At 46.9% G+C, this 27,979-nt stretch overlaps 1 protein-coding gene across 3 annotated transcripts in view; it reads right to left on the reverse strand.

Annotated features, from left to right (window-relative positions):
* LOC100120231 (5-hydroxytryptamine receptor) overlaps positions 1-27,979 on the reverse strand; it is an 88,382-nt gene that overhangs the window by 40,514 nt on the left and 19,889 nt on the right. For 2 of the 3 annotated variants that reach the window (XM_031927761.2, XM_016984368.3), the window contains exons 2-3: positions 20,119-20,209; positions 18,695-18,977 (exon numbers count right to left, since the gene is read on the reverse strand). In XM_031927761.2, the coding sequence (XP_031783621.1) occupies positions 18,695-18,971 (277 nt within the window). In that variant the 5' untranslated portion in view covers positions 18,972-18,977; positions 20,119-20,209. The remainder of the gene's footprint in view (positions 1-18,694; positions 18,978-20,118; positions 20,210-27,979) is intronic. The other variant, XM_031927760.2, reaches the window with a different exon arrangement.

A 27,979-nucleotide genomic window follows, 5' to 3' on the forward strand; every position in this document is an offset into this window, starting at 1 on the left:
TTACTGACCGCGTAATTTTTCCTCCCTTTTTCGAGTTTTCCACGAAGTAGCAGCCGAGAAGCTCTTTTCCTCGCTAATGGATGAGCCGGACGCTCGGGGAATAAAGAGTTTTCGAGCGCAGTCTCGCTGCAGCCTTTTAGAAGATGCATTTTCGTTCGAAGAAACAAGGCTCGCTCTCTCTCTCTCTCTCTCTCTCTCTCTCTCTCTCTCTGGCCTTTTTATCCGAATTAAAAAGAGCTACTGAAGACAAATATTTGCTCAAGTCCGATGTAAATAGAGCGAAGGGCAAGAAAGCGCAACAGTTGCGTGATAAATGAATCGTGTGCGAGGCTGCAAACAACGCGCGTGTCTGTTAATTTCTCGAGAATAATTAACAAGCGACGTGCGAGAGAGCTACAGCGCGAAATTATTCGCACAGCAGCGGCAGCTTTAGAAGGAGAATAAGATAAAAAGAAAAATCGGAGATTCGTAGCTATGCGCGAGATAATGCCTCGCACCTTGCGCAATTCATCCCGCGCGGAAGGAAACGGATGCTCTCACGTGCGGTGTCAGGGGGGTGAGAGATGTATATTCCGCATCAAGCTGAAATTCTCGCGTTAATTTGCCAAGGTAAATATTTCTCACTACTGCAACGCGAACTATAAACTCGTGCGCGCTGTGTTTAGCCTCGTTAATATGCCGAAGTACAACATACGCGCTCCATAATCCTTATCAAAGCGAGCGAGTGCTTAATCCCCGCATCGAAAGCTCAGTCGCGAGTATAAGCACAAACAAGCGCGCGCGAATGATAAATTCCGTCTGGAAATCGTCCACTGCGCGTAGATTGAGAGAAAAAGAAGAGGAGAGAATATTCCTATATCCTCAGCGCTTCCGCAGCTCTCGTTTGTAACTCTGCAGCGCTATCAGCGAGAGGAAAGCTCCCCGAGTTAGCTGCGATAGAGAAAAGAAGTATGCCGCGCGGGTCGACTCGATCGGAAATTGAGTGAGAACGAGAGAGAGAGAGAGAGAGAGAGAGAGAGAGAGAGAGAGAGAGAGAAGGTAAAAGGAATTAGAGACGCGGAGGAGAGAGAAGAAGCTCGCAACTAATGCTATTGCCTCCTACGATCTCGTTGAATTTTATGAAACTCCGATGAGGTGCGCTCGATTAGCATTTCGAGCTTGCAAGCTGCAACACCGAGAAATATAACCCGCGCGTGAGCTTACTCAGCAGCTGCAGCGAGTTAGCGAGTGTTTTATTATCGCGAGGATGGATCGTTTCTCGGGCCGCTGCGAGATATCGCGATCGGCGTTTGATAGTGTGCGCTTGTTATTTGAATTCTTGCCCGGTGATTAATTGTTGCTTATATACACAGTCGCTCGGTGCGCACATAAATTTCGAACGGCTCGAATTAGAATTTTACCGAAGGGGTATAGGTAAACGGCGCGTTGATTTACGGCCATGAGAAAAGAGGAAAAAAAGATCAATTATAAGATCGATCGCGGCGCGTAAAGTCTTGAAAAATTTATCAACTCTCGTAAAAATCGAATCGAACTGTGCGTGTAGTCCACGTTTATCATCCGCTGCAGCTGAAATGAATCTCATAACTCGCGAGGCTGGGGGAGAGAGAGAAAAACATCCTTTGAAAGCGTAAAATCGAAAGGGTACTTTGCGCATTTTTATTACCATGCAAAAGTCCGCTCGCGCGCATACCGTATGGCCGTAAAAACCGACGCGGTGTTAAGCGGCGTCGAGAAACGGCTGGATTAAACTTTTCTCTCGTCCCTCTCTCGCTGGTATTTAGTGCGGCGAGCTTTTCGCGATTTTTTCCCTCCCGCGCGTGCGTTACGGATCACTCGCGGCGATTCGATTACTCGTGAAACTTTACGATAGCGTGTTGAAATCAAACTACAGCTGTGTATGTACCGCTGCGTAGACACTCGAAATGATAAACACATAACAGGAAATTAATAGTCCGCAGCGTTAACGCGTCGAAAGCTCCGTGCAATACGCGTATAGTCGCAAAATTACTGGGATGTGCGCAGCAGCGACTCCTTCGCGCGGACGGAATGTAATTAAACGGTTAAACGGACCTCGAAATGCGCAGCTGCAGCCCCAAGTTTTCCCCAAAGGTTGACGCCGCTGCTGCTGCAGGGGGGAGAGAGCGAGTAGCTGAGAAAGACAGTGCAGTTAGCGTCAGCTAAAACGAGGGCCGTGATATTGGCACACTACGCCCCGATGGCCGGCGTCAAAAACTGCACTCGTGGGGAATCTTCGAACGTAGATAGGAACTCGTTATGTGTACTATATATACGTATACGCTCTGGTGCTATAGTCGATAAGAGCCGCGCGCGCCTGTCTGAAAATATTTTCTTGCAAGCCCGCCGACGGAATTTGAATTAATAATTCGAAATTCATCCCTTCATGTTTATGGAAATTCGCAATTTTCTTTCTTAACAAATATGAAAGCCTCGTGCTCGCGCCCGTAAAAATGCCCGCATACGTATGCAGAAAGAAAGAGGGCATACGAGTTTACATGCAAATACACATTCGATGCTTGGGCCAACTGTCCCGGCTAGTCGCAATTCAATGAATGTCAGTGTTCAGCAGCTGCAGAGAAACGACTACATGTCGCCCCGACGCCGCAGTTTCATTTGGGACGTCGCGGCCAATTGAATTGTATGAGGGATATGACGCGCGCTCGCGCGATATTACTTTTATCGCTCTGTATCGCGTTCGGAATTAAAATCGCGCCCAGCTCTTTGATGCACACTATGTATAGGCGCTCGCGCTCGCGCCAAATCAAACTATTTCCATGCAGATTTGTTGGGACGAAAAATAAAAACACCGAGAGATCGATTGGAATGAAATTCGGCAAAAGATCGCTGGCCGGAAATCGCCGCCGAGAGAGAGAGAGAGAGAGAGAGAGAGAGAGAGAGAGAGAGAGAGAGAGAGAGAGAGAATTGACTTTACTCTTCCGAAATTGCGAAGCTCGCGACCCACGTGCGTCATGGAAATTCAAAAAAGCACGGCGAAGAGCACATTCATCTTTGAAGCGAGAGAGAGAGAGAGAGAGAGAGAGAGAGAGAGAGAGAGAGAGAGAGAGAGAGAGAGTTTCCCTATATACCGAGCGACTGCAGCGTATACATACATATCAGCCGCTGCCGCTGCTGCATGCGGCTTGTAAATTATTGATCGATTATAATTTGCATGTGAATAAGTTGCGCGAGGGCGTGAGTTATGGACCTGTCAAAAAGTTCACCGCGCAGCGAAAAGCTGTCGCGGCCGCGCGCGTACCTTTTCGCTCTCTTTTCGTCATCGTCGCTGACGAAAGTTTCTTGCATGTTACGCAGCTACTTTTTGGTGATTTAACTGCGGATTTTTTTCCACACCGCGACGTCGAGTGTGTTCATGAATTCTCGGGGAAAAAATGCGCGGAAAAGAAAAAGTCATAAATGTCGCGAGGCTTATGTGCGATGCGAAAACGTATATTTCTCGTTTTAAGCTGCGCTTTTTTCCGGTTGAGCTTGTGTGTGATAAAAAATTGCGAACTCGACCGCAATGAAGCGTGGAAAATCGCGGGATTGTTAATTAATGTCGCAGTGAACAAACAGTGCACATAAATTTGTACATCGTGCAAGGTAATATATAAATACAAACAGTGCAGAATGGGAAAAGTTTGAATTATTTCGCGAGACCAACACCAGCGGCTAATGGCGACTCGCTGTTCGCGAATTTTCGACTTTTCGCGAAAGATATATAATAATAATAATAATTTACGAGCTGTGGCCCGTATATACATCTAGCCGCTATGACTAATTCCACGCAACAAGCCGCAAAACAGACATAAAACTTGTTGTTCCGTATATCACAACACACACACACACACACATATCTGTCGTGTCCGTGCAGTATTACGAGGAAAGTCTCTGGAATCGGCAAAACAGTAGTAAAGCACGAGAATCATCCTTTCAAATTCTCGAGAGCGACGACGTATTCCCTCAATCATCGCGGTGTCATCCACTTAGTCTCTCCCCCTCGATTACACGCACCACTTGTGGCTCGTATACACACTTTCCTCGCCGCAAGCACTGCTCGATCAATCGCGCAACGTTGCGCTCGTCACCTATACACCCGCTCTGTATATGTATATATAATCGCGTGGGACGATTAATAAATGGCTGATGTGTACTTCTAATATATGTGTGTGGAGGAAAAAATTGACGAAGACTGTTTATTGTACCGTCGTCTATTAGTCCGTTGGAAAAGTCCCCGATTGCTCGACTGCAGAGTTGCTCCGGATATATACGTTATGGGGAGTCGTATTGAGAATCTGTCATACGCACGAGTCGCCGCGACGCCCGCGAGTAATTGTGTTTTATACGCCGGCGGACGTCGTTAATTGTTTTTTCCTCTCGCTTCTGTGGGAGTATATACTTTTTGAAAATGGTGCACGTTTCACCGGGATTTTCAGTGGTACGACTCGCGATGTGGTCAGACCGCTGTGAGTATATCAGCTCGTTGGGATCAGAGCGGGGGAGGGCGTAAAATAGCGTTTTACAATGCTACGGGATACTTAAAGAGGATAAACGACGCGATAAATAAATACAAACTGCCGACAGCTGTGGCTACGCGAAGATAAAGATAAATACGTGATACGGCGAGGTTTCAACTGGAGAATAAGTAGGTGCGCATACACTCATAACAATAACCGTACGTATCATTGCGAGACTGCGTTCGACTGTGCATAAAAGCGAATTACATACCTTGATGGCGTGTATCTGACATTACTGCGCGTATACGTACAATCGCGAAAGGTGTCGACGTTTATGAGTGTGTAACTAAAAATTTTACGAGCCTCGATTTTTCATCTTACGCCGCTGAAAGCTCGCTTCGATCCGATGTACTTATACATTCGTCGATCGTCGCGTATGGATTATTCTCCGAAATTTTATTTCGAACGTTTATACACATTTCGCAGGTTATCAACACGCGTTTCCACGAAAGACTCGCAATTCATTTTCCGTAATAGCTCGCCATTACAGCCGCGCGCACGATCGTGTCAGCGTCGGCGCATACTTAAAATAACCCGCACGGCAATTTTTCTCCCTTGTATGTATACATATACACGTATTCTTAGCACCTCATCCGTTTCCCTTATCGCTTTCCATCATTTTCGATTCACACACGCTATACACAGACAGCGTGACCGAATAACTCCTCCCCGTATTCTTGCCTACAGGCTTAAACGCAGTAGCTTACAGCGACCTCCTTATATGGAAGAGGTGAACGAAATAAAAGAAACGTCGACCCCGCGCTCGCTTATGCGCGAATTAATCGGCGATAAATTATTCCGTATTACAAACGCGTATAAGTTGCCCGAGTATTCCGTGAAGGCGAGCGATTCGTTATCGGCGCATACGAGACAGCCCTGCGTTATATATATATATATATATATATATATATATATATATATATATATATATATATACCGAAAAAAGCGGTGGCGGGACACGCACCAGCGGCTGCGGAAGTGCTCGCGACGTCTCACTGAGAAATCGTGCGTTACGCTTCGCTTGAAAACGAAAGCCGCTTTTAGCCTCGTTATGTGTGTACGGCTCTTGAATATGCGAAAAATATTCCCTCGACGCGATTAGGCGCGATGTTCGAGAGAGTGGCTCTCGTGCTACTGGGATAAAAGTCGGGAAACGCAGCTGGCATATTAATTTATGAAGCTATGTGTACCTATAGCTCGTACTGCATCGCGTTTATAATTCCGTGCATTTTTTGTTCTAGATACAGGCGGATGTACAGGTCTCGGTTATTTTTCGTGCCGAATCGGCTGCGCGAAACGTTTAAAAAATTACAGAGCAAAAAGCGCGCGAATTGAAAAGAGCTCGCGTGTATACTCGAATTTGCTCCGCTACCTTGAAGCTGAATTTTTCGGCCTTTCTCTCGGCTCGCGATGAATTAATAGAGAGGTGTGTATTTACTCCTTTGTGCCTCGCAACAGCTACTGCATTCAGCTGCAGCATCGTTGATTCGTCGATCGAGCCAAAAATAAAACCGACTCATTTAAGTACCTGATGATGCAAATCCTCGTCGCATATGGATACACATACAGACAAACTCGGAAAGCTCACTCCGTGAGCGCGCGTGTTGAGGAACAAAAAACCTAGAGCGAGGAGAGCGTCGGGCGTTTATGCGCACAAGCTCTCTCTCTCTCTCTTCTGAGAGCCGAGGAAAGCTCCCGAAAAGCCTTTCGCTCGTCGTTAGTTTCCGTTTGACTAATCTCTCGAGGAGATTCTCCGCGCCTCTATATAGCTTTCTCTCCAGGTACTTTCAGACCTGTTGAAGTGGATTAAAGTTTATACGCCGGCGCCCCCGCTTCCCGGCGCATACTACACGTGTATACCCGCACGCTCCAGCTCGTCGTTCCGTTACAGGTAGTATTAGTTATAGCTATCGCGAAATACCGCTTACACAGCCCGCGCGCGCGGCGATGAATCCGGTTACATCGCTTCGAGGCAGTTTGTGCTGCAGAACCACACACGTTCAATTTTTAATCGGCGCCGATCGAATTAGAGCCTACTGCGCGCACTTTGTTGCTGAACATGCACATATTTACGACTTGGGGCGCAAACAACTCGTCGAGTTTTTACCCGCAGCGACGTGTTTACAGTTCCATAAAGAAATAACTCGAAGCTTTAAATGCCGCGGCTGCAATAAAGATCCCGTGCGAGAGATTTCCTCCGATATAGCGCATATTTATACACGGCGCTTTTATTCATGCATAGATATATACACGCACGAGTGGAGTGAGTAGAGTCGACAATAAATATAGGTCATAAACAGACAATAGCCGCTCTCGCGCGGCAGTAAACCGTACTAGCATCCGCGAAAATTTGGGGAGAGAGAGAGAGAGAGCGGTGCAAAGCCGTATAATAGCCGTTCGCGAATAGTGTCAGTCGTAGCCCTGCTCGCCGCACTATATAAGCCCTATACACACAATGTGTATACGGCCGCAAACCGAATAAAACGAAACTAACGGTTAGACGCGCGGCGATCGTATAACCCCACAGCTGTATAAGAAGCGATCCTCGTACTGCTGCGGCGGAATCGGGATTGCGGATAGTGGGCCGCGGTGTAATCATTCGCACCTGCACACATCCTCGCGATCATCTCGACTATAGGCGGAAGAGATAATACGGAGCTTTATTATACGCACCTTGGCCGACATTTTCAAAGCGCGAGGGAAAATTTAATTCACGCGCGGGCCGCTTTCTTTTTATGGATCATAAGTATATACGCGCGCGCGCGCTGCCACTCGACGCGTCCGAGAGCCTGTTTTCTCTCTGTGTTTATACCGACGACTGCAGCTCCGAAGCCTGACTTTATTACGACGATTTGATTTACATGAGGCCTCGCCGCGCTCAGAGCACCTGCGTGTAAATCACTTTGCGTACATTACAAAAGAAATGTATAAAGCGAGGATACAGGAGGATATGATGTGGATTTTGTTGCGAGAGCGTGACGCACACAAGTAGCTTCGATGCCTTTTATGCTGACGTAACTCGACGCTCAGCTGCGTATATGAAGATTTGATGTGGACATAAAACGATCATAATGCGCAACTCGCTTTTCGCGGAAAAATGAACGCCTTATTCTCATTCCTCTATTTTCGAGCTTCGTTATATTACGCAAGTCTCGACCGTAAACCGTGTATACGCGTCATCGCGGTGAGCAGCGCGTGCATTTGAGAGCTGCAGGCGAAAATTCAATGAGAAGGATCAAGTTGTTGAATGCGATTCTGTATAACGGACGTAATCTCAAATGGCCTAGCGCCGCATGCGCGAGTCAGATAAGGCCGGTAAATCAATCAGATCTCGCGCGCGCGATTCGTGTTTGCGATATAGCGTGCTCGTGTCGGTTTACACACGCCAATGCGACGTTTTTTTTTCATTATACCCCCCCTATATAATGAGCATCGAAGAGATGACGTTATCGGATGTATAACCGCGGCGGAATAACTCGCGCGAAAATGAATAGAATTGTTAAACTATATGTATACGTGCGAGCTCCAATTCGTCGCGACCGATTGCGATTAATAATCGACAAAGTTCTGGATATTTCAATGGGCCGGAGCTATTTGTCGGGGTTGATTCTACATAATTATCGCTGCAGCGCGCACTTTGTCATATTCCATTCACGGAAAGTATACATGAACATAGGATACATTTTCTGTATGTGTGTGTGTGTTTCCCACTGCGAATTAATCGCGCTGATGCCGACATCGCTGTGAAAAGCGAGCTAACGAAGCGTGATTTACTATCGGAAGAATGTGTGTTCGAAGTAACGATAATAATCGACCACCGTTTTTTCCGTCCGTGAATAAGAGTTCCGTTCGCGATAATTTTGACGGAAGTTACACTGTTTCGATTAATTACAATTGGAGAGTAGTCGACCAGCAGCGATTCAAATTCACGTCTATCTTTTATTTTCAATTAATTTTCGCATTTCCGCGCATCAATTTTCGCGAAAATGTAAAACGTTGCCGCTTCTATATAGTGTATACGGTGAGTTTATTCCAACGGGCTCGCGCGGGCAGTAACAAATTGCCTCTTGTATCCTTCCGGGAAGCTTATATGACCGCGCGATACGATCGGAATTTTCATTTAAAAATAATGAATATATCGGTTGATTGAAAGCATTTGACGTTTTTATTTTTCATTTCAATCGAGCGTTGCCTTCGCGCTGGAGTGTAAGGTTCATTCGATCAATTAACTACAAACGACCGTCCTCCATCCCATCATCATCGTATCATTCTCCGCATACTGTATACACTAACGCTGCAATAGCTCCCCTCACCCCCTCTCCAGCGTATAATACTCTCGATGTTTCAGCTTTCTCGATGAGGCGAGGTTAACGCTCATGATGATAGGATAGCACAGCTCGCGAGCTGTCTTGGGGCGACGATCTTTGGTGCAGCGATAATCGCGCCTCATAAATCCCACCGCGAGTTATGGGATTTCATGGGCGATACGTGCTACGGCTTACTCGCGCGCGAGTACTCTACCTAGACATGATTATGCCGACGACGACGACCAAATGGCATCGCGCGCATCTGGAGAACGGAATCACGACCGTTTGATTAGGAGCGAGAGCATACATCGTTCGCTGTCGCAGCGTTGCGGCGTCAGGGTAATTCGTTCGTAAACCATTTGATGCGACGCCTAATTGAACATTCCCGCTCAAGCTGTTGGCTAACGGACGCGCATTATACCGCGGTACTGTTCACCCTGAGGGGATGTATTGGCCTCTCGAGATGTATTATGCGTGAGAGTATCACGGCTTGAAAAATGGATGCTCGCGGCGTTTGACGGCTGTTGCGCGCGGAGAGCGAGAAGTATTGTTTTGCCTCTCGAAGTTCTGATACGCGTTAGAGATTCACGCTTTTCAAACTTGTACAACTTCTTCTTCTGTACACACACAGCAGCAGCAGCAGCGCTCTCGACCATTCGTATCGCTTTCAAGAGTGAAACGGCGAGATTATTAAAAGAAGCTGGTATAACAAAACGCGAGCAGCGATAAATTACACTACACACATGTATATACGTGACGGTGAAAGGAAGTGACGGGAAATGCTCAGCGCGGCGTCTTTAAAAATGCAGATGCAGACGCACCCATTTAAAAATATCTTACGTAGCAGCTCCGCGCGCGCGGCGCGCGAGTGAAAAGTTGCAAACTCTCGGGATAGTTTCCCCCCTTCCATGCTGGCGCGGCCACTTTCCTCCCTCGCGCAAACTTTGCCCCAGCGCGCAGCGTAATCGAGAATTCAGAGCAAAAAGCCAGCTCTTCACTTTCTTTCTTCTCCTATACCCTCGTCCCTCTCTCTATCCCATTTCCCGCCGCCCACGCATCTCTTCATCTCGTCTCCCCTAAAACACTGCCGGTGTGCACACACGTATGTGTAAAAGAGAGAGAGAGAGAGAGAGAGAAAGAGAGAGAGAAGAGCACGGCGGGAAGATGAGTTTCGCGTATACGGTGCGCGTGCAACGATCGCCCTGCAACGACTTAGGAACTGCGTATAGTATATACGTTGTGTAGCGGTACACGGCGTCGATCGCGACTCGCGTATGGCTGAGAGGAGAGGATACATATCGCCTGCTAAATGACTGAGTCGTGCGGGGAAAAATCGTGAGTGGAAAGCGCGACACTACTGTCGCGAAGGAAGAACGCAATTGCACTTGAATTTTTCGTCTATTCGCGAGAAGGCAGTCGATGACAAATGGAAGACGCAACGTAATTGCCAGCGGAAGAAACGGACGACGTAAGCGAGAGAGATCACCGCGTACTATATACAGCGAATGTATTAGGAAGGTCGCGTGCCATTCATTTTGGGATCAGCAGCTCGTTTCGCAAGATTGTGCCTCCAGACGTCGTCGGCGCGCCTGCGACGAACGAGTTCCAGGGGCAAAAGCCTCGCTCTCTCGTCATGATTGAGTTGACGACGGGCGCAGGGATTCGCGGATTATTGAGAAGTGGATTGCCGCCCGTGCGTCACGTGTGCGTAACGAGGCCGAAAAATCCCTCTGTTATATATATATACTTTTTTCTCGCTCTGCGCGTATACTTCGTTAATTTTAATCACGTACTTTCTCTCTCTTAAACAAAATCAATTAGATAGAGTTTTAATCGAGGTGGCGCAGAGGTGATTCATGGGAAGAGCCGCCGGGAGAGAGAAAGAGAGCGAAAACATAAGCTCCGACTATGAGATGGGAAAATTCAAGTACCGGTCCGTTTTCCATCAATCACTCGGCCCGGCGCCCTTTTTCTCCCTCCACACACAGCCTGTACCTTTCGCATTATCCCTCTTCTCTCATTGATTCCGACCCGAGTGCGAGCCAGATGCAGGACACATCGCGCGTATGGGGCTATAAACGAGCTTTGAAAAAGAAAAAAAGCTCACGTCGTTGATTCATTTATCCGCGCTTGTTTTGGCCCCGCAGGGAAATGCGCGCCGTCAACTGTGCAACACCGGCAGCTATTCTCCGGTGGCTTTATACACACGCGGCGGCCGATGTAACGGAGAGGCAATTTTGAAGAACGCGCGCGCTCTGCTTGGGAATCTTGATGGCCATAGGCGTATATTCGCGCGCACGACGCACTGGGGATCATGAATTCCCGATGCACGTGTGCGTTATGGTTACCGCTCTCTGGAAAAATGGCTTTTTCCGAAATTGTATACGAAAGTAATCTTTCTCAGAGAAGAGGATTATATACCCTTTAAATTAAAAACTTGGCGCGCGTGTTTACCCGAACAATTACAGGATTCTTACAAAACACACACTCAGCGCGTGCAGTTGACGAATGCAAACAACTTTACGGAGTTTGTTCAACTCGTCACGGCACTCGTGTTAATTCAGTTCGCGCGACTCTGCGCAGCTCTAGCTATACACACGCGCGCAGGAGCTCTTTATATACGCCTGTAAGAAGCAGCGTCGCATATACTTTCTCGGCGCGAAACTTTCCCTATATACCGCAAGTCGCCCTTTGTGTTGACGCTCCGAGTTGTTTGGCTGCCTGACTCGTGTCTTTTTATATATACACTTATACACGTAGGCGCGCGAAAGATAAATATCCGCATATAGCAGTAAAAGCGCGCGCTGCGAGAAATCTAATTAAGAGGACTGCCTGCCTGTCCTCTCCCAGAGAGAGAGAGAGAGAGAGAGAGAGAGATGATAATGCGAGAGTTTATACATTCCGCTCTCGTATTATGGCCGAAAGATGATCCGCGCGATAGGGCTTTCTTTACGATTATTAGCCTCTCGCTTGATTCAATTAGCCGAATGAAGAGAGAGAGAGAGAGAGAGAGAGAGAGAGAGAGAGAGAGAGAGAGAGAGAGAGAGTGGGCGAGAGTATAAAAGGGCGTAAAATTTTTATCTCGCTCCGCACGGGACTTCTTCCCGCGAAATATTTCGCTCCTCTGCGCGAGGCGAAGTGTATGTACTTATGTATATAAAGGTAGCTAGGGCGAGAAGTATTAAATTCCCGCTGTGCTGCAGGTTCGTGCTAAATGGGCATAACTTGGCTCTTTCTCTCTCAGATGTAATCGCGCCCAGCGGCGGGAACACTCTTTCGGCAATTAGGTTATCAGCGCCGCGCGGCGCGAGGAGAGGGATTTGCTTTTTAAATGTTAATGCTCGAATCATTGAGAGCTTAAATTACACACACACACACACACACACACACTGTGGAAGATGTAGGATAACGTTAATTTAATTGGACTAATTATTTTTAAGCTCAAGCCTAGTTCTCGGCTGTTGTGACGATGAGCCCTCGTGCTAATGACCCGTGTTCGTGCATATAAAACTAGAGCCGAGAAAGATCAAAGGGACGAGATCTTCCCTCGTATAACACGGTATGTATAAAGCAAATATAGCGAGAGTCTGCGCGACAAAGCGAGTCGTCGGACAATGACTTCAATGGCGCTTGCTCCGAGTGTCTTCTGTGCGCGCTTTGCGATATCTTCTCTGTTTTCGAAAGCGCCGCGCTATTTTATAATACGATACGCAGCAACTGCACTGGAGCGTTTACAGCATGGTAAAGCTGCTTGGAAATTCAGCGCGCGCAACTTTACTTCGTTCGAATTCCGAGCGGAAAAAATGTTCAAATTTACGTGTATACGAGAGAATGAAATTGCGGGAAATCTACTTCTCTCCTGTGTAACTGACGTCTTCTCCTCGGCGCAGGATTTAAGGATTATCATCGCGACTTCCGAGGGCGCCTCGCTGTACGAGATGTAAAATTCGATAAGAGTCGTTGCGATAAAATCTTCCGGATAAGAAGGTATATAATATAAGTATAATATAAGTACAGCAGCTGTACACCATCGCTGTGTAGAGTAGACCGACGAGTATATGTATAAGAGATCCGTACTCCCGCGACAAAGGACAATTGAATGGACGCGCTTTGAGCTTTCTCTCCCCTCCCCTCTCTCTCTCTCTCTTGGCTTTCGCGCTGTAAATACCCATTCGGGGCGTCAAAAGCACGTCTCCTCTCTGCTTCGCTTATCAAACGAGCGAAGAGAGACGTGGGCGGGCCAAGTCGCTCTTTGTGACGCTTGCGAGAGAGCGTGTATGCTAAACTCCTTCAGCTGCAGCCTTCTCTCGTTGTCTCTGATGCACGCGACGATGCCCCTATATAGGATTATTATGCCGGTGCAGGCGAGCTTTTATTTCGAAAAATGTAGGCTGGAAGCGAATTCGTTGGCCGATTCTTCTATCTTTGTGTGAGTTATCATCGGGTTGAAAACGCGCCTCGCGACGAGAGAGTCGACCATTTGTCTGTCCGTAGCCTGTGTGTGCGGGGGAGGATACGTATACACATATATCTCGATCGTGTACGGACGGCAGCTGCCAAATTTGACTGAGTCCGGCCGTTGCCGAGGAAGTTATCGTCGGACGCGGAGCTTCTGTAATCGACGTTCGGCCATCAATTTCGAGAGAAATCGCTCGCCCGGCCGTGTTTCCCCATAACGACTTCATCGTTCGCTGCTGCGTAGGAGGAGGAGGATGACGAAAAATTCCTCTGATTGATTCGCGTCTGTCCGATGTCGACTATTCAATCGAAAATTTATCGATCATTAAAACTGATTGCAAATGATTGATATAAAGTCGTCCTTCGCAGATCAAAGCCTATGTACACAAGGAATCAATAATCTCGATTTGCTTTTGAAATTGCTTGCATATCAATCCGATTTCGCAGCGATTGATTGCATGTATTATCCACCGCGTTATCGTCAGTGCTGTATAGTAAACGATAATACTCCTCGATATCACTACACATAACGGTAGTAATGCATCGCCGCTGCGTCTCGACTGGGTCATTCAATAATGCAAAAGAACATGTATCGCCGAATTATAGCTCCCCTTTCAAGGCATCGCAATGATTCACGGGGGAATAGATTTTCATCGGTTTCGAGCCTTACACCATTAATCAGATCACCCGATGCACATTTATGCGGACAATTTTCTGGCCGACCGATTCTGGCAATTTGTCATCCGATCGAAGCTTTAATTAGTTTGAGGAAAAAACTTTTTTCTGACCAACGACTGAGAGAAAGGGAGAAAGAGGACAGTCTTTATCCCGTGTGACAAGCGAATTTCATACGCGAAGTCACTCGGAATTGAAACTTGCTCTCGCCGCGCCTCGTGATAAATGAAACGATAAATCGCGACTTTTTTCTATCCTCCTCCTTCTTCCATCGGATCCCATTACAAAATGCGACCCAATTACTCGCGTATTTTCGATACACATCCGCATTCACGACGGAATTATAATATACGTCTATTACAGAGAGCAGTAGATCGAGGATGAGTATACGCGAACAAACAGAAGGATGAGCGATATAAAGAATTGGAAAAGCTTCTTATTTGCCCGCGATGCTCTTTTTGGCTTGCGCTGAATGAGGAAAATCGAGAGACACAGAGCTGGACGCGATACGAACAAAGGTCCTTCTTTCCGCCAAGTTCAAGAAGTCCTGGGCATTGTTACCGGATCGACTCCGTACGTTCGAGTTATTTTCCACGCCGGACACAAGATCTACGGACACGCGTACGGCCCGGAAAAATTTAAAACAAAAGTCAATAAACGAAAGTTCAATATCGGAAACAAGTTAAAAACTTTATCGGGCGGACTTATATTTCTCGGAGAGAGAAGATAGAGAGATAAAGGGAGAGGTTAAGAAGCAGAAGCTCCTGCTGTTGTTGTTCTTGTTGTTCGGCATCGATCGGCTTTTATTGCCCGTTTTTACGGCACTTTGGCCGGCGCGCCGTTTGGCGCCCAACGCTTTTAATTCTCATTGTTTTTCGAATCGGCGGCCCTGGATATTCGAATCTATATGGAAATTTCGCTTTTTTATGCCCCTACACGTTCAGCGAAAAATGTTTGACGAGAATTTTCCGACATCTGCATACAGTGCTTCGACTATACCAATATGCAGTTTGCATTCACGTCACGTAGCGATGATCTATAATTACGCAAGCGCATTAGCGCGTGTCCCAAAGCCGATATTGTCTATACACGCCTTGTGCGTCTCGCGAGCGTTAGCGACAAGCTTCTCGCGCGCCTTCTCCGCGCAAGGCCACCTGAAGCTGCAGCGACAGCGTCTTATGCATAGAGGTCCGTTTAACCGCGTGTCCGGCACAGCGGCAGGTTAATCAGAGCGCGAGCAAGGCATACATCGTTCCGCTCGAGGCAATCGCCTTAATTACCAATCAGACGTCTCGCGGATGGGAGGTCCGCGCGAGATGTCAATCGCGAGTATCGAACTCCTAATCAGCGTCCCATCATCTATCGGTGATATGCAAATCGCGCCGCACTTTGAATTGGCACGTCTCGTGCAAAGGTGCGCGGGACGAGCAACTGCCACTGACACCTCGTCTTTCCTTCAATTTGCTGTTGCTGCCGCGATCCAATTAAGTGGCTCGTTCTAGCATCTGTACACCGTTAATCCGGACGTCGTGCAGTGCCATTGATGCCTCGTCGAAGGTGCTTTACGGGTACGCGCGTGTAACTGGACGATTCGCTCTTGATTTTCCTACGGCGTTATATTCGAGCTCCTCTCGCGCAATTTATGACGGGGCGCACGTGTGTATCGGACGGTACACGTGCCGCCGGTAATGAACACCTTCGATCCTAGAGAGCGAATTAGCCGCGACCGAAGCACAGCTCTCTGGGTCAGCCGGGTTTAATTGGCTTTTTAGTCGCATATAGCCGCGAAGAGAAAGACGCGATGGATCTCGATGAACGTTTATTTTCGAGTGTGTGCACTGCGTCGATTAGCATTTAGCGGGCGAATTTCACAGCGAACGATTCGCTGCTGCAGTGCAGCCAATGGTACGGAAATCCTCCAATCGGAAAGTAAAAGATTCCTCTCTGTACAGCTTCGGGCATTAATATTCAAGCAGCTTAATATTGATGATGATTTCCAAGTTGGAGTTGAATTTTTTTCCCTCGTTTCGCGCCCTCGAATAACTTTAAACAAGCGTCTGGCTGGAGGAAACTTCGCCCGGCGGCGGCGTTTCTCTCGCTCTCGCCTGCGCACGACTCCGCGAGTAATTACAAAGCAACAAGAACGAACGAAAATTTAAACTTCGACATTCCTAGCGGCGACTGATGTAAGTTTCGCGCGAGCGCGAAAACGAGTGTTTGAGCTCGCGCGAAACTTTTCTCCCGCCGCGACGTCGGACACAATCGCAGGGCGTGGTTGACGCCGCGTATTCCACATGCACTCTTTCTTCGCACCTACTTCAACTCTTCTCATTGATAAGATATTCAAATTCGCGTATGTACACTTCGTCGACAATGCAGCAGACAACGCGCGCTAATGATCTGAGGCCGAATTTGTTATCTGCGAGTATCGTAAAAGAGGAAGAAAAAAAATCAAAATTAGCATGTGCGCTTGTTTACTAATAAAGGCATCCTCGCCTTGACGCTTACATCACAGGCGTGCTATTCAAAATTCAAATTAACGCGTCTGTGACTATTCACTGTATTCCGCGCTAATCACCCGCACTTGCGACGTTCTTGCTTCTGTGCGAGTTTTGCTGCGACATTTTTTCGACAGTTGCAGTTGGATCGTCGCGACGCGAGCACGTGTTATTATCATCGTTAACCGAAGTGTAACTAATGGTTTGCGCGTGTGAGTGATGCGAGTGCTCTTGATGCGTATTAATCAAAAATTGTAAGTAGTCGTGTGCAATATTTCGATGTTACAGGGAATTTAAAAAGAACGACCCACTCTTTCAGCGTCATACTGCCGCGGGAAATTTACCTTAGCGTGTACTCCACTCTTATTTCCCTTCGGGATTTGCTGCGTGACAAGCCTCCGAAGCAGGAGGTACACGTCACTCTCAATCAGTTACAGTGCGATTCCGCAACTTCATTCTATATACTCTCCCGTCGCGGGAAAGAATCTTCCCTGTAGGCCTTTTTCTATAATATTTACGTTTCGATTTTCTCACTTTTCTCACCAGATTGTCGCCGCGACGTGTATGTACTCTATCGTAAAAGAATATCGCGCCGAAATTGCTTTTTTCCAGTTATTAAGACCTTTACTCGCTCGAAGCGATGAAAAAGTTTCATTTTACACCGCGGCGAGGATGGCACGATCGATCGATTTTATAATAACTCGACGCGCACTAGCTCGCAAAACTTCAGCTCGAAGTTAATGAGCGATGCTGTGCGGCGTTGAAAAGTGTGTAATTATAGCTCGATTGTTCCGCTATAACCTGCGGTGTTTTCCTCTATACTACATTAAGTGGGCACACCACCTTTGAAATTAAAATCAAAAATTTTCAATTTATAAATGCTTATATAAATAAACCAAATTTTTTTACTATTCTTAGACATAATTACCTTTATTTTGATGGTTTTAGACCTTCTATATACCTCTATAATACCTACGTATAGTAGGGAGTCCATAATTCACTGACCGTAAGATTCCAAAGGAACGAATGGCCCAAATGAGCTCAAACTCCAGGATATTGTTTAAAAGTATATTAGTTATGGTATGAATGAGGGGATTTGGTTTAAATTTCATAGAAAAAGTTTTATAAGCATATTACTGATTTTTTAAATCAATTTTTGATTAATTTTAACATAACTATCATGTAACTTTTTTTCTATGAAATTTAAACCAAATCCCCTCATTCATACCATAACTAATATACTTTTAAACAATATCCTGGAGTTTGAGCTCATTTGGGCCATTCGTTCCTTTGGAATCTTACGGTCAGTGAATTATGGACTCCCTACTATACGTAGGTATTATAGAGGTATATAGAAGGTCTAAAACCATCAAAATAAAGGTAATTATGTCTAAGAATAGTAAAAAAATTTGGTTCATTTATATGAGTATTTATAAACTTTTAATGAAAAATTTTGATTTTAATTTCAAAGGTGGTGTGCCCCCTTAATTTCTCAATGAGTCGTAATTTACAATCGCGCCCGAATTACGTACATTCCCCGCGTATGGAGTGTCTCGCCAAGATAGCCCCCGACGCTACTGCAGCGAACGAATCGTCATATATATTCAGTATTATATATAGTTTATAAGCCCACCTACGCACATGCATGGATTTCGTGATTTTGCGGTGCAGGCCGCATATTCGAATGTATAGAGCCCGCGCGACCGCACAATTAATCAATTCCGCATATACGGGGACGCGCGCAATACGAGCTATTCGATTTTCCAAATTATGTATCCCGCGCTCGCGAGCGAATATATGGGACAAATGTCAGCACACAGTATCGGGATAAAAAAATCACTAGACGCGTACGTACGAGAAATCATAAAGCTCTTGGAGTGCGCGCTGCAGTGTCTCCTTGGCTATTCAATAATCGTTGACCCGAATCGGTTGGGGAATTTATCGAACGTTTTTTCCCCGCGCGCGCGCGGATAAACGCTCTCGATCTCCTTTTTAACGGCGCCTCGTAAAAATTACATAGCCCCGCGGGCCGCCTTTAATAGTTATACCTACGTAGAGAGTGGCGCAAGAGCCGAGTTTATTTTATTCATTAATTACCGGCGGCGACTTTAACAGCCGCCCGTAAATAATTTGCCTCGTGCGCGACTAATCGTTGGTAATCCAGCTTTAATCGTTTTCATCCTTTATAGTTTATAGTGATATGTAGATGCAGTAACGTACTCACCGATAATCGTGGCGAGAATGAGGAAGCCGAGTGCGGTGGCGATGAGTATCGTGATTATGAGGTCGTACTCGTGGCTGGTAAGTCCGGTATGGGTGACGTTGCTCGGCTCCAAGAGAAACTCGTCCCCGGGCCAGCTGGCGTTGCCGCTGGCGTTTAGGGCCTCGCGCAGCGCCGACTCGTTCCAGCCCAAGGTCAGCAGGTTATTGCTGACGTTCGTTGGGGCGGTCGTGCCGCGTGGACCCGCGCCCCATGCCCACCACAGCTTCTCGCCACCCATCACGCACTGCGAACGTGCGGAATATTCAAATTTATTGTAAACGTCTTCTGTGTGTATTCGGCGCGTTTGCGTGTGTAAGATAGACGGTATCTCTCAATTTAGAGCAGTTTGCGAGCTCGAAGTCTGTTGAATAAGCAAAGCTAAGTATACACACGCGCCTCAGAGAGGGGGTTTTAAAACGGAGAGGAAAACTCGCTGATTGCCAGCACGCGATTAATTTATAAACACGTTTTATTACTTTGCACCCGAGCCAGCGTCGATTGCGTGCGCGTCCATTAGAGCTCGGCGGATTGTTTACACGCCACGAGAATTTAGAGCCGCGTTTTTTTTAATTCGGCGGTTTTTTCGTTAAATCGAACAACAGCGAGAAGCCTTCACCGCATTGTCCCTCCCGATTTCAATTCGTCAAAGTGCAGCAGCGTCTATGAGTTTGTCTCCGGGGAAGTTAGACCGTCCTTTCTGTGAATTACGAGACGATACACCGTAGCGCGCGGACCAAACAATGCAACAAGTCGGACGGGCCCCGCAGCTTTTAATCGAGACGAGCGGTCGCTCGCGCGTTGATAATGAAGCCCAAAGTTATACGAAAGACGCGCGCCTAACTTGCAAATTCAATCGGATTGCTTCTCTCTCTCTCTCCAGCTTTTGCAGGGGAAATTTTCTTGAGCTTTCTTTAATTCGATTTTCCACTTCCCGGCAAAGTGAAACACAAGCCCCCTGATCAATGGGATTTCGTGAATCTGAATAGATAAGAGTTTAATCGGATTAATTGTTTACCGACTGTATATATAATTTCTTTAATTCAGCTATTTAAATAGTTTGTTTCTGGTACCGCAAACGGAGCAGCGTATCGTAAACGCCGCGGGAAACAATGTAATATCGTATAATAAAGCGCGGGATTAATATTCTTTCAAAACCCCGGGGTTATTACAGAGAGAGAGAGAGAGAGAGAGAGAGAGAGAGAGAGAGCGCCGGCGAATTTGATTTTCCATTGTAAAATAACATACCCGCGATAAATTCCCGCATCGCCGAGCGCTTTCTTCGAAGCGCGCGGATATATGCACAGCGTGTATAATCCTGGTGAGCCCCCGCACACGTATACAGCGCAGAACGTATGTACACAAAGGAAATATTTAATGTCCATTACCTCAGTTAATCTCGCGTGGGAACAGCCATCGCAGATCCATTCGCGAATCACGCGACCGAGTCGACCAAGTGCGGCTGGCGCCTCCGTCTATCTGAAACAGGCGAAAACGATCATTCGTCAAATTGATAAATGTGTGGCTTTATAAATAATTTGATAAACTAAGCGTGTGGTGTATAGCGGTAAGGGAAGTTGCGCCTCTGTGGAGTAGACGCGGCATAGACCGCGAAAATGTAATGAAATATCGATCTCGCGCGTGTTCTCGCATATTTCTCCCAGTTAGAAGATTATCCTCTTCTCTTCCTTCTCATTTCCATGGCTGCGTGTCGGCGTCATCGTCAGTATTAAAATTGATGCGACGTCGTCGGCGATCGAAAATCTCTCTCCTTCGCACTCACTCTCGCATTCTCCCGCGCGGCAAAATAGAATCGTCTGCGAGCGTGACTCTTTGCGCAGATTTTCCTCGGCGCGAAGTAGACTGCGAAATTCCTTGGTGTGTGTGTGGGTGCTGCCATTCGATATTCAGATTTTTCGAATCGCTGCGGACATTTTCTGCCCTTTCATTTTATTTAAGTAGATTTGAAAATATCACTTAACCGTACGCAGCATCGATAACTCTTTTCTTGCGGTAAATCCTCGGTTAAAAGAGAGACCCTTTGTTTACGGCCTTCACGCACCGCGACGCAGGTGTTGGCGGCTCGCGTGCGCACGGACCGGAACATCCGTGGAATGTCAAGAGTCCTGAGAATTTCTCCGACGCAGCTGGAACGGTGTGCATTCCATTTCGTAACTATATAGCATACGGTTATAGCCCTGCACACCCCTACTGCGCGATTCGACTACCCACGCGTGTGTGTGAGTGAGTGAGTGAGCGTCGAGTTGGATGACAAACTACTGCGTGTGGCACGGCCTCTTCGGAACTTATTTGCTCAGAGAGTGACTTGGTCGATATACAATTTTCGAGAAACGTTGAGAGCTAGTTGCTAATTAAACTTCGGATTCGTCATCTGGCTGATGATGTGTATTTACCGAGTTTGGCCAAAGTATAAACCCTTATTCACATATAATTATAGAGAAACTTTATGGCTTCGCAATATCTCGCAAGATACAAAGCCGTACAAAGATCGAAGTTATTACCGCCGAAATCTGCTTCCGACAATATGCCCCCGTCGTGACAAAGCTATCTTTACGCCGTCTCTCGTACGTCTGCGCTTATGAGGTCTCGTCGAGAATGAGGAAAGCAAATTTCATCGAAAAATACGGATTCGCCTTCATGCAGCAGCCGCGGAGCAAGCTGAGGAAGACCCGCGTGTTTCAAATGATTCAAGATGCGATCCTCGAGATGACCATCCATCGAATTTTTCCAATTTCCCGAGACCGGCTTCTCCCTGAATATCTACCTCATATATTATCGCGATTGTGCGTTGTCGTCGTAGGAGCTTTTGATTAAAAAATTTTATGCGAGATAGTTCTCAGCGAGCGCGGTGAATATCCGAAGGGGAAATCAGGTGCCGGAGGGTTTAATCTCGTTTTCTTTTCGCTACTATATAGCGGCCGATCACAAATTATTCCGTCGAAAATCGTTGCCACCGCCCCCGCCCACCGATATATCGATCGATACAGTACAGTCTCAAGATTAGCATGTAACATCGAGGCAGACAAAGCGAGCCTGGCGTCGGAATAATTGAAGCTCTGGCCAGCCGCGAAACATGACATCAATTGGAAACGCGCGACGCTTATATACCGATTTCGCAGATTAAGCATGTACCAGTTCATGCATATGTATCCCGACTATGCCGGCGCGCGGCTGTATTCATGAATCGAGCTCGACTCTCTCTCTCTCTCTCTCTCTCTCTCTCTCTCTCTCTCTCTCTCTCTCTCTCTCTCTCTCTCTCTCTCTCTCTCTCTCGTATTAAGATAATCAAGATAATAAGCCGCGACGCAACAAAGCAGTCGTGATAAACTCTGACACACGCTGCTGTGCAGTGCAGCGGTGCAGCGCTGAACGCGAGGGAAAGGGACGATCGCGCGCGGTTTATTTGATTTACGATCGGACCCGTTGCCGCGCTGCTAATGAGTTGGACGCGAATCGATTATACAAGCGCCTCGCGCGGCGAGCTTTTTAACGCTAATGCGTTATTGTTTGCCCCGACGAGCGAATCAGCGTTAATGCGGCCGAGGACGATTCGCCTTTACAATGCTCGATCTTGATTATCGTCTTGACGCTCCGATCCAACGTTGGATTCGAATTTCACACACCAGGCTCCCAATTCGTTATTGGATAATTCGGAAAGGCCATAGTCACAGGTGGTGGGGGATAATTTCTCATCAAGCGTCGACAGGCGCGTGAAATGCGATTCCCGCTTTTAACTGCGAGGCGCTAAAAGGGACGAGAGAGAGAGAGAGAGAGAGAGAGAGAGAGAGAGAGAGAGAGAGAGAGAGAGAGAGAGAGAGAGAGAGAGAGAGAGAGAGAGAGCCAAGAGCAAGGAACGCGGCCCCACTGTATCCCGCGCGCTCACTGTTGGGATAATCTAATGAGAAGTCGGCTCCGGGAAATGGTATTATGTCATTCAACTCGGCGCGCACTGTAATACCTGCAGCTTCAATAAAGCGCGCGCTGAAGCTCGTAATAGAGGGGGCAAGACTCGCGCTATGGAGAGTCCCGCATCGATTATTCGCCCTCTGCGCGTGGATGACACCAAGAGAGAGAGAGAGAGAGAGAGAGAGAGAGAGAGAGAGAGAGAGAGAGAGAGAGAGAGAGAGAGAGAGAGTTGATGCAAATATTGATTCTGGCTTTGCGGACGAACTTGCGGCAGGTGCGAAAAGTTCGCGAAAAATAAGAGTAAGTCAATCGTTGGTGATCCATCCGGAAGTATAACCTACGCGTCGGCGCTGCGGTAGAAGAATAGAAAAATACGCGTAGATCCCCACGTGTAAGTATGTATATAAGTTATTCGAGTCAGGCTAGGTCGTATTAGTTGGCGGCGTGCGTGACCGGGTTCGCCAAGATTGAGAGTTACAGCCGAGCTGACGTTCGCTACTTTTATTATATACAGTGTGTGTGTATACATCGCTATATAGTTATACATGTAGCGGTGTGCGCCGGCGGTAGACTTTTCTCGCGGCGCCGTTTCGTTTCACTTTTACGTTTTATCTCTCTGCCCCGCGGGGTCGTTGTACACCCTCCGCTTATGGCGGTCCTCGACATATTTAACAGCGACGGGCACGTGCATTTTGGATTTTCCGCGGCGGAATTTCAATAGGCGCGCAGGTACTTTTACGCGTAGGCGAACGTATTTGTATTTTTAATTGAATGGTCGGAGAGAGCGATGTTTTTTAGAAAATGCGAGCTGCTTTTCTTCGATTTCTGTATAGCTTGCGGACGGAGAGTACTTGAATTTATTTGTATTCTCGGAAATCGTTGATATAAGCGGATGAGATTTGTAAAGGGGCTGGTAAAAAATGTTCTTTCCCGCAATTACTTCTAGAAGTTAGCTCATCGGCTGAAAAATTATTCCGTCTAACTTTTGCTCGCCGCACTGACCCTCCCTTCAGCAATACCTGGACGCACAGCCGACGGTAAACAAGTACATCATCATCGTCGGCCCCTAAATCACAAGTATCACTGAAAACTTTCCCCTCAAAAGTAAGAAGTATAATACACAAGTGCGGGGGCCGCTCGCTGCACGTATACACACACAAGCCGGAACTTTCTTTATCAAGTTATGGAAAATTCTCGTCCGGGCGTATTAAAAAAGTTCCAGGAGTGTGTGTACATATATATATATATATGTACACACACACACACACACACACACACACATATATATATATATATATATATATATATATATATATATATATATATATATCCGGGGCTGAATTTGCTATAGTCGCCCTGAAAAACACACGCGCTCGATCAGCTCGAAAAACAACGCCCCCCTCCTTCCCCCTATCTGAAAGCGTCGTAAATCGACGCAGAATCAACACGAGCCTTTCTTCCACCCTCGAGATCGTCCTTTCCCGTATCAACATCGATATACACACGTCTCTATCGATTTCGCGTATAACGTCGCTGTGCGTTGCAACTGCGCTACTGTCCCGTGCGGACTATAATATGCTATATAGGCCCTCTCTCATCTCGTAAACTTTCGTTCCTGCGTGCGTGCGTGCGTGAGCGGGAGCGTTTCGTAATTCGCTTGACCTCTTTTGCGAGCGTATAACGACGATCGGAAGGGAGAGAGAGTCGTGTCGTTAAGAGGCCCGAAAATGTCTTGCCCTCGGTATACGCTGTTACACGCCTGCAGCCTATGGTTCCTGCGGTGGGTCGTTATAGATTTTAGCTGCAGGCCGCTATATACGCTTTTTACGAAGACGTGGCTGGTAATTTTGTTTACGGCTCTTCGTTAAAAATTCCCCTAGGGTATGTGTATACTCTAGCGAATTTCGTGGATATTTAATTCGGCGAAATTATTACACTCGACGCTGCGCGTATACTTATACCTTCTTTTTTTTATCTCGAAATAAACGCGGATTATACGGCGCGTGAAAACACACTTAAATCCTTTTTTTTTTATCAGCCGCGTGATGCAGTGCGCGTTTTTACGAATATGAGCCCGGCTTTATTTGCCAGACGCTCCCTCTGCGGCAGCCCGCTAGGCAAATTGCATTCCTCGAAGGGTGTAAAATTTCTCGCGCCGAGAAAAAATAACGCTTGCGACGACGTGGTGCATTTCGGAATGATGATGATGAGCGCGTCGAAGAATATAAAGGGGCTACTGTGTGCTGTATATAGCGCATGCGGCGGAAAATTGAAAAACTCCCGGACACTAGAGGACTTGCGACGTTTCATTCTCTGGCTGTATAGTATATAGGGATGCAAATATAAAGGGAAATATTATCCTCCGACGATATTTCGCGGCGTTCTTGCGCTATATCGTATATCGCAGAGTGGTCGTCGTCGACCGGAAACTATACGCGTTTTTTCCTTCTTCCCCCTACTTTGGGTTGCAAAAATATGCGCTCGACGAGGAGCCGCCGGCTGGATAAGTCAGTAAAGTCAATCGAAAGAAAGCGGAAGGACGCGGTATATTGAACGACGCGTAATCACGCTTATTTGGCGGGCGATTTTGAATTTTCGAATTTTGCATTTCCGGTATTGCCTGCACGTTATTATCGAACCCGATGAAAACTGTCTATATCCGAACAATTTTCCTATAGGACCTTAAGTTTCAATTCCGCGCGAGTATAGTCCGCCAGCTCCTAAAACAACGAGATCTAAATTGAATCAGCCGCGTGTACGTACCACGCGCGCTAGACTCGTTTTCGGAAAATTCAATTTAGAGTCTACACACATCGCTATAACACACACCGCGCTCTCTTCCGTATAATAACAACAAGTAGCCAGTCGGCTCTCCTCGGCGCGAGAGCTTTGTCTCGCGTGTCTCGCGAATATTCTATCGTCCTCGAGCACCGAAAATTAATAAGCTCTGGACCCATTGTATCTCCTGTGTGTGTGTGTCGCCTTGAAAAGCTATATACGTGTGTCGTCACGTCGATAAACTTGAGCTAGAAGCTCTGGAAGAGCTGCGCGCACGACAATATCGCGACGTGCATCGGTAATTGCATTTCGCGGCGACACGCCGCCGTAAAATAGCAAGTTTTACGCCCGCGCTAAAAGCTTTGAGGGCGAGAGAGAAAACAAAAGGCGGGGGCTATAGGCGAAGCATCGAAAATTCCGCGCTGAATGTGTCACGCGTATACATACATGTATAGGAGAGCCGCTCGTTTCCGGGGGAATTATACGCGAGCCGTTCTTGTCTCCGAATACATTTATATATGTATCGAGGGATGTGCTCATTTAGCCGGGATTAGCCCGGTTCGCTCGCTGCGCGCGATATATACTTTTGCTGTGTATCGTAATTTCCCTCACATAATTCGAATGGCCAAAGTTTTGCGAGATGATGCGCGCGCGGCGTTAATCTCCCGAGGACTCGAGATATAGGTGTATTTATATATACTTACTCCAGGCTGTTTACGTTCTGTCGTAATTGCTTCGGCGCTTGGCGGCAACGACGGTTGTAACGGGATTAATTTTATTTTCCCGTTAATAGGAGCTTGTATACGACGCGGTTTTGTAATTGAATTCGTTCGAGCGTCTATAAATCAGTGATAGAAGCAATCGTTTCCGAATACATCACGCATGGCCGTTTAATAAAACGGATATTAAGAAATATCGGTATCAAAACTCGAACAGGAAGCGGCCTGCTGCTGCTGCTGTAATTCATCGAGCGCGAAAGTTTGCGCCGACCAAGAATTGTTAAGATAGCGAGCGTACGTGCCCTTAGAGGACGTGTGTATAGAAAGGGAAGGTCGACGGCTCTGTCTCTCTCTCTCTCTCTCTCTCTCTCTCTCTCTCCCTCTCTCATACTCCAAGTGTCGAGCTCGAATCACGGTAACAAAGAATTCCAATAAAGCGAAACTAATACGGAGTATCGGAAACGTTAGCGGAGCGTAAGAAATACGACGAGGAGAAAGAGTATTATGTGAGCGAGGAATCCGCGCACAGGTATACGGATTATCTTTGTGCGGAGGAATGTGCGTTTAATAATAGGGACGGTATTATTGGATTATTCATATATTGCGAGAGACAGGGATTTTTAAATTCTTTTGATCGATTGGGACGATGTTTCCAGTAGTAACGAACCTGATTGATCAGGCTGGCAAATTTTTTGTTTTAGAATATCCATATACGACTATATACCATTTGTTGATTCAAGCTTGCCGACGTCAACGATGCACTGCATATCACGATCATATCTATCGATTGTCGTTGATTTCAGTACACGGCGCAAACACTATTAATGACCGACCTCTCGAACTTCCCTCCCCAACACAAGCTCACATCCCCACTCCCCACAGCCTTGCGCGCTTGTACAGGCATATGTGTCTCACGCTCGTCAATACAGAGCGTAAACATCGCCGACGAACGTACGCATCTTCCGCTCGCAGTGTCGCTGCACCTCCAAATTATACGCGGCGAATTATTTCTCTCTTCTCGCGTGCAAGCTCTCGCATCCTTGAGTTAATTAGGGAGCTTTATTCGCTCAAAGCTACGGAGTTTTCGCGCTAACGGGCGTATTTGAGGCGCTTGTTTTTTGTCGACGACTGCCGAAATTCTGTCGCGTAATTATACCGCGTATTTACACATCGAGCGCTGAGTAACGAGGCCGGTTTCAACCGGTTTTAAAAAGATCGAGCCGAGTTCGAAAACGGCAGCCTTTCATTCTTCTCTCTACCCGTTGGTTTTTTTCTCTCTCGAGCGCGGAGAAAATGACAGCTTCCTCTCTCGCAGCAGCAGTAGAAAGCCCGGGAGTCCAGAGGCTGGAGAGAGAGAGAGCTCTTTGTGTATAGGCGTAAAATTTAGGTCGAAGGGGAATTATCGGCAAACTGCGGAGAGAGGCTAGGAATTTTCAGCCCCGGCGACTTTAGAATTTTCGGACGTTTTTCTGCGGTAGAACAACGTACACTACTTATTTTATAGAGCTAAATGTGAAATCGTTTGGTAATCAATCAAAGCTGCGTCTCCCAGGCAACTTTTCTCCGGCGTACGTCCTTTATAAGAGGACGCGGACTTTTTTATATTTTCGTTACATATACACATATATAATACTCGCGTTATAAAAGCACGTAACTTTGGAAGCTCGTATTATTGCGAACGACATGCAATCTACGCTGGCTTATGCAACTGCAGCGCGCTGTACAAAGCTAGTCCGCACGTGCAGAAATAATCTTTCGCAAGGTTTTATTATGTACGCGAACGATGCGCATGTGTATGGAATTATTAAAAAAATTACGCAACGGC

This window comes from Nasonia vitripennis, chromosome 3 (assembly GCF_009193385.2).
Source record: "Nasonia vitripennis strain AsymCx chromosome 3, Nvit_psr_1.1, whole genome shotgun sequence".
Lineage (NCBI taxonomy): Eukaryota > Metazoa > Arthropoda > Insecta > Hymenoptera > Pteromalidae > Nasonia > Nasonia vitripennis.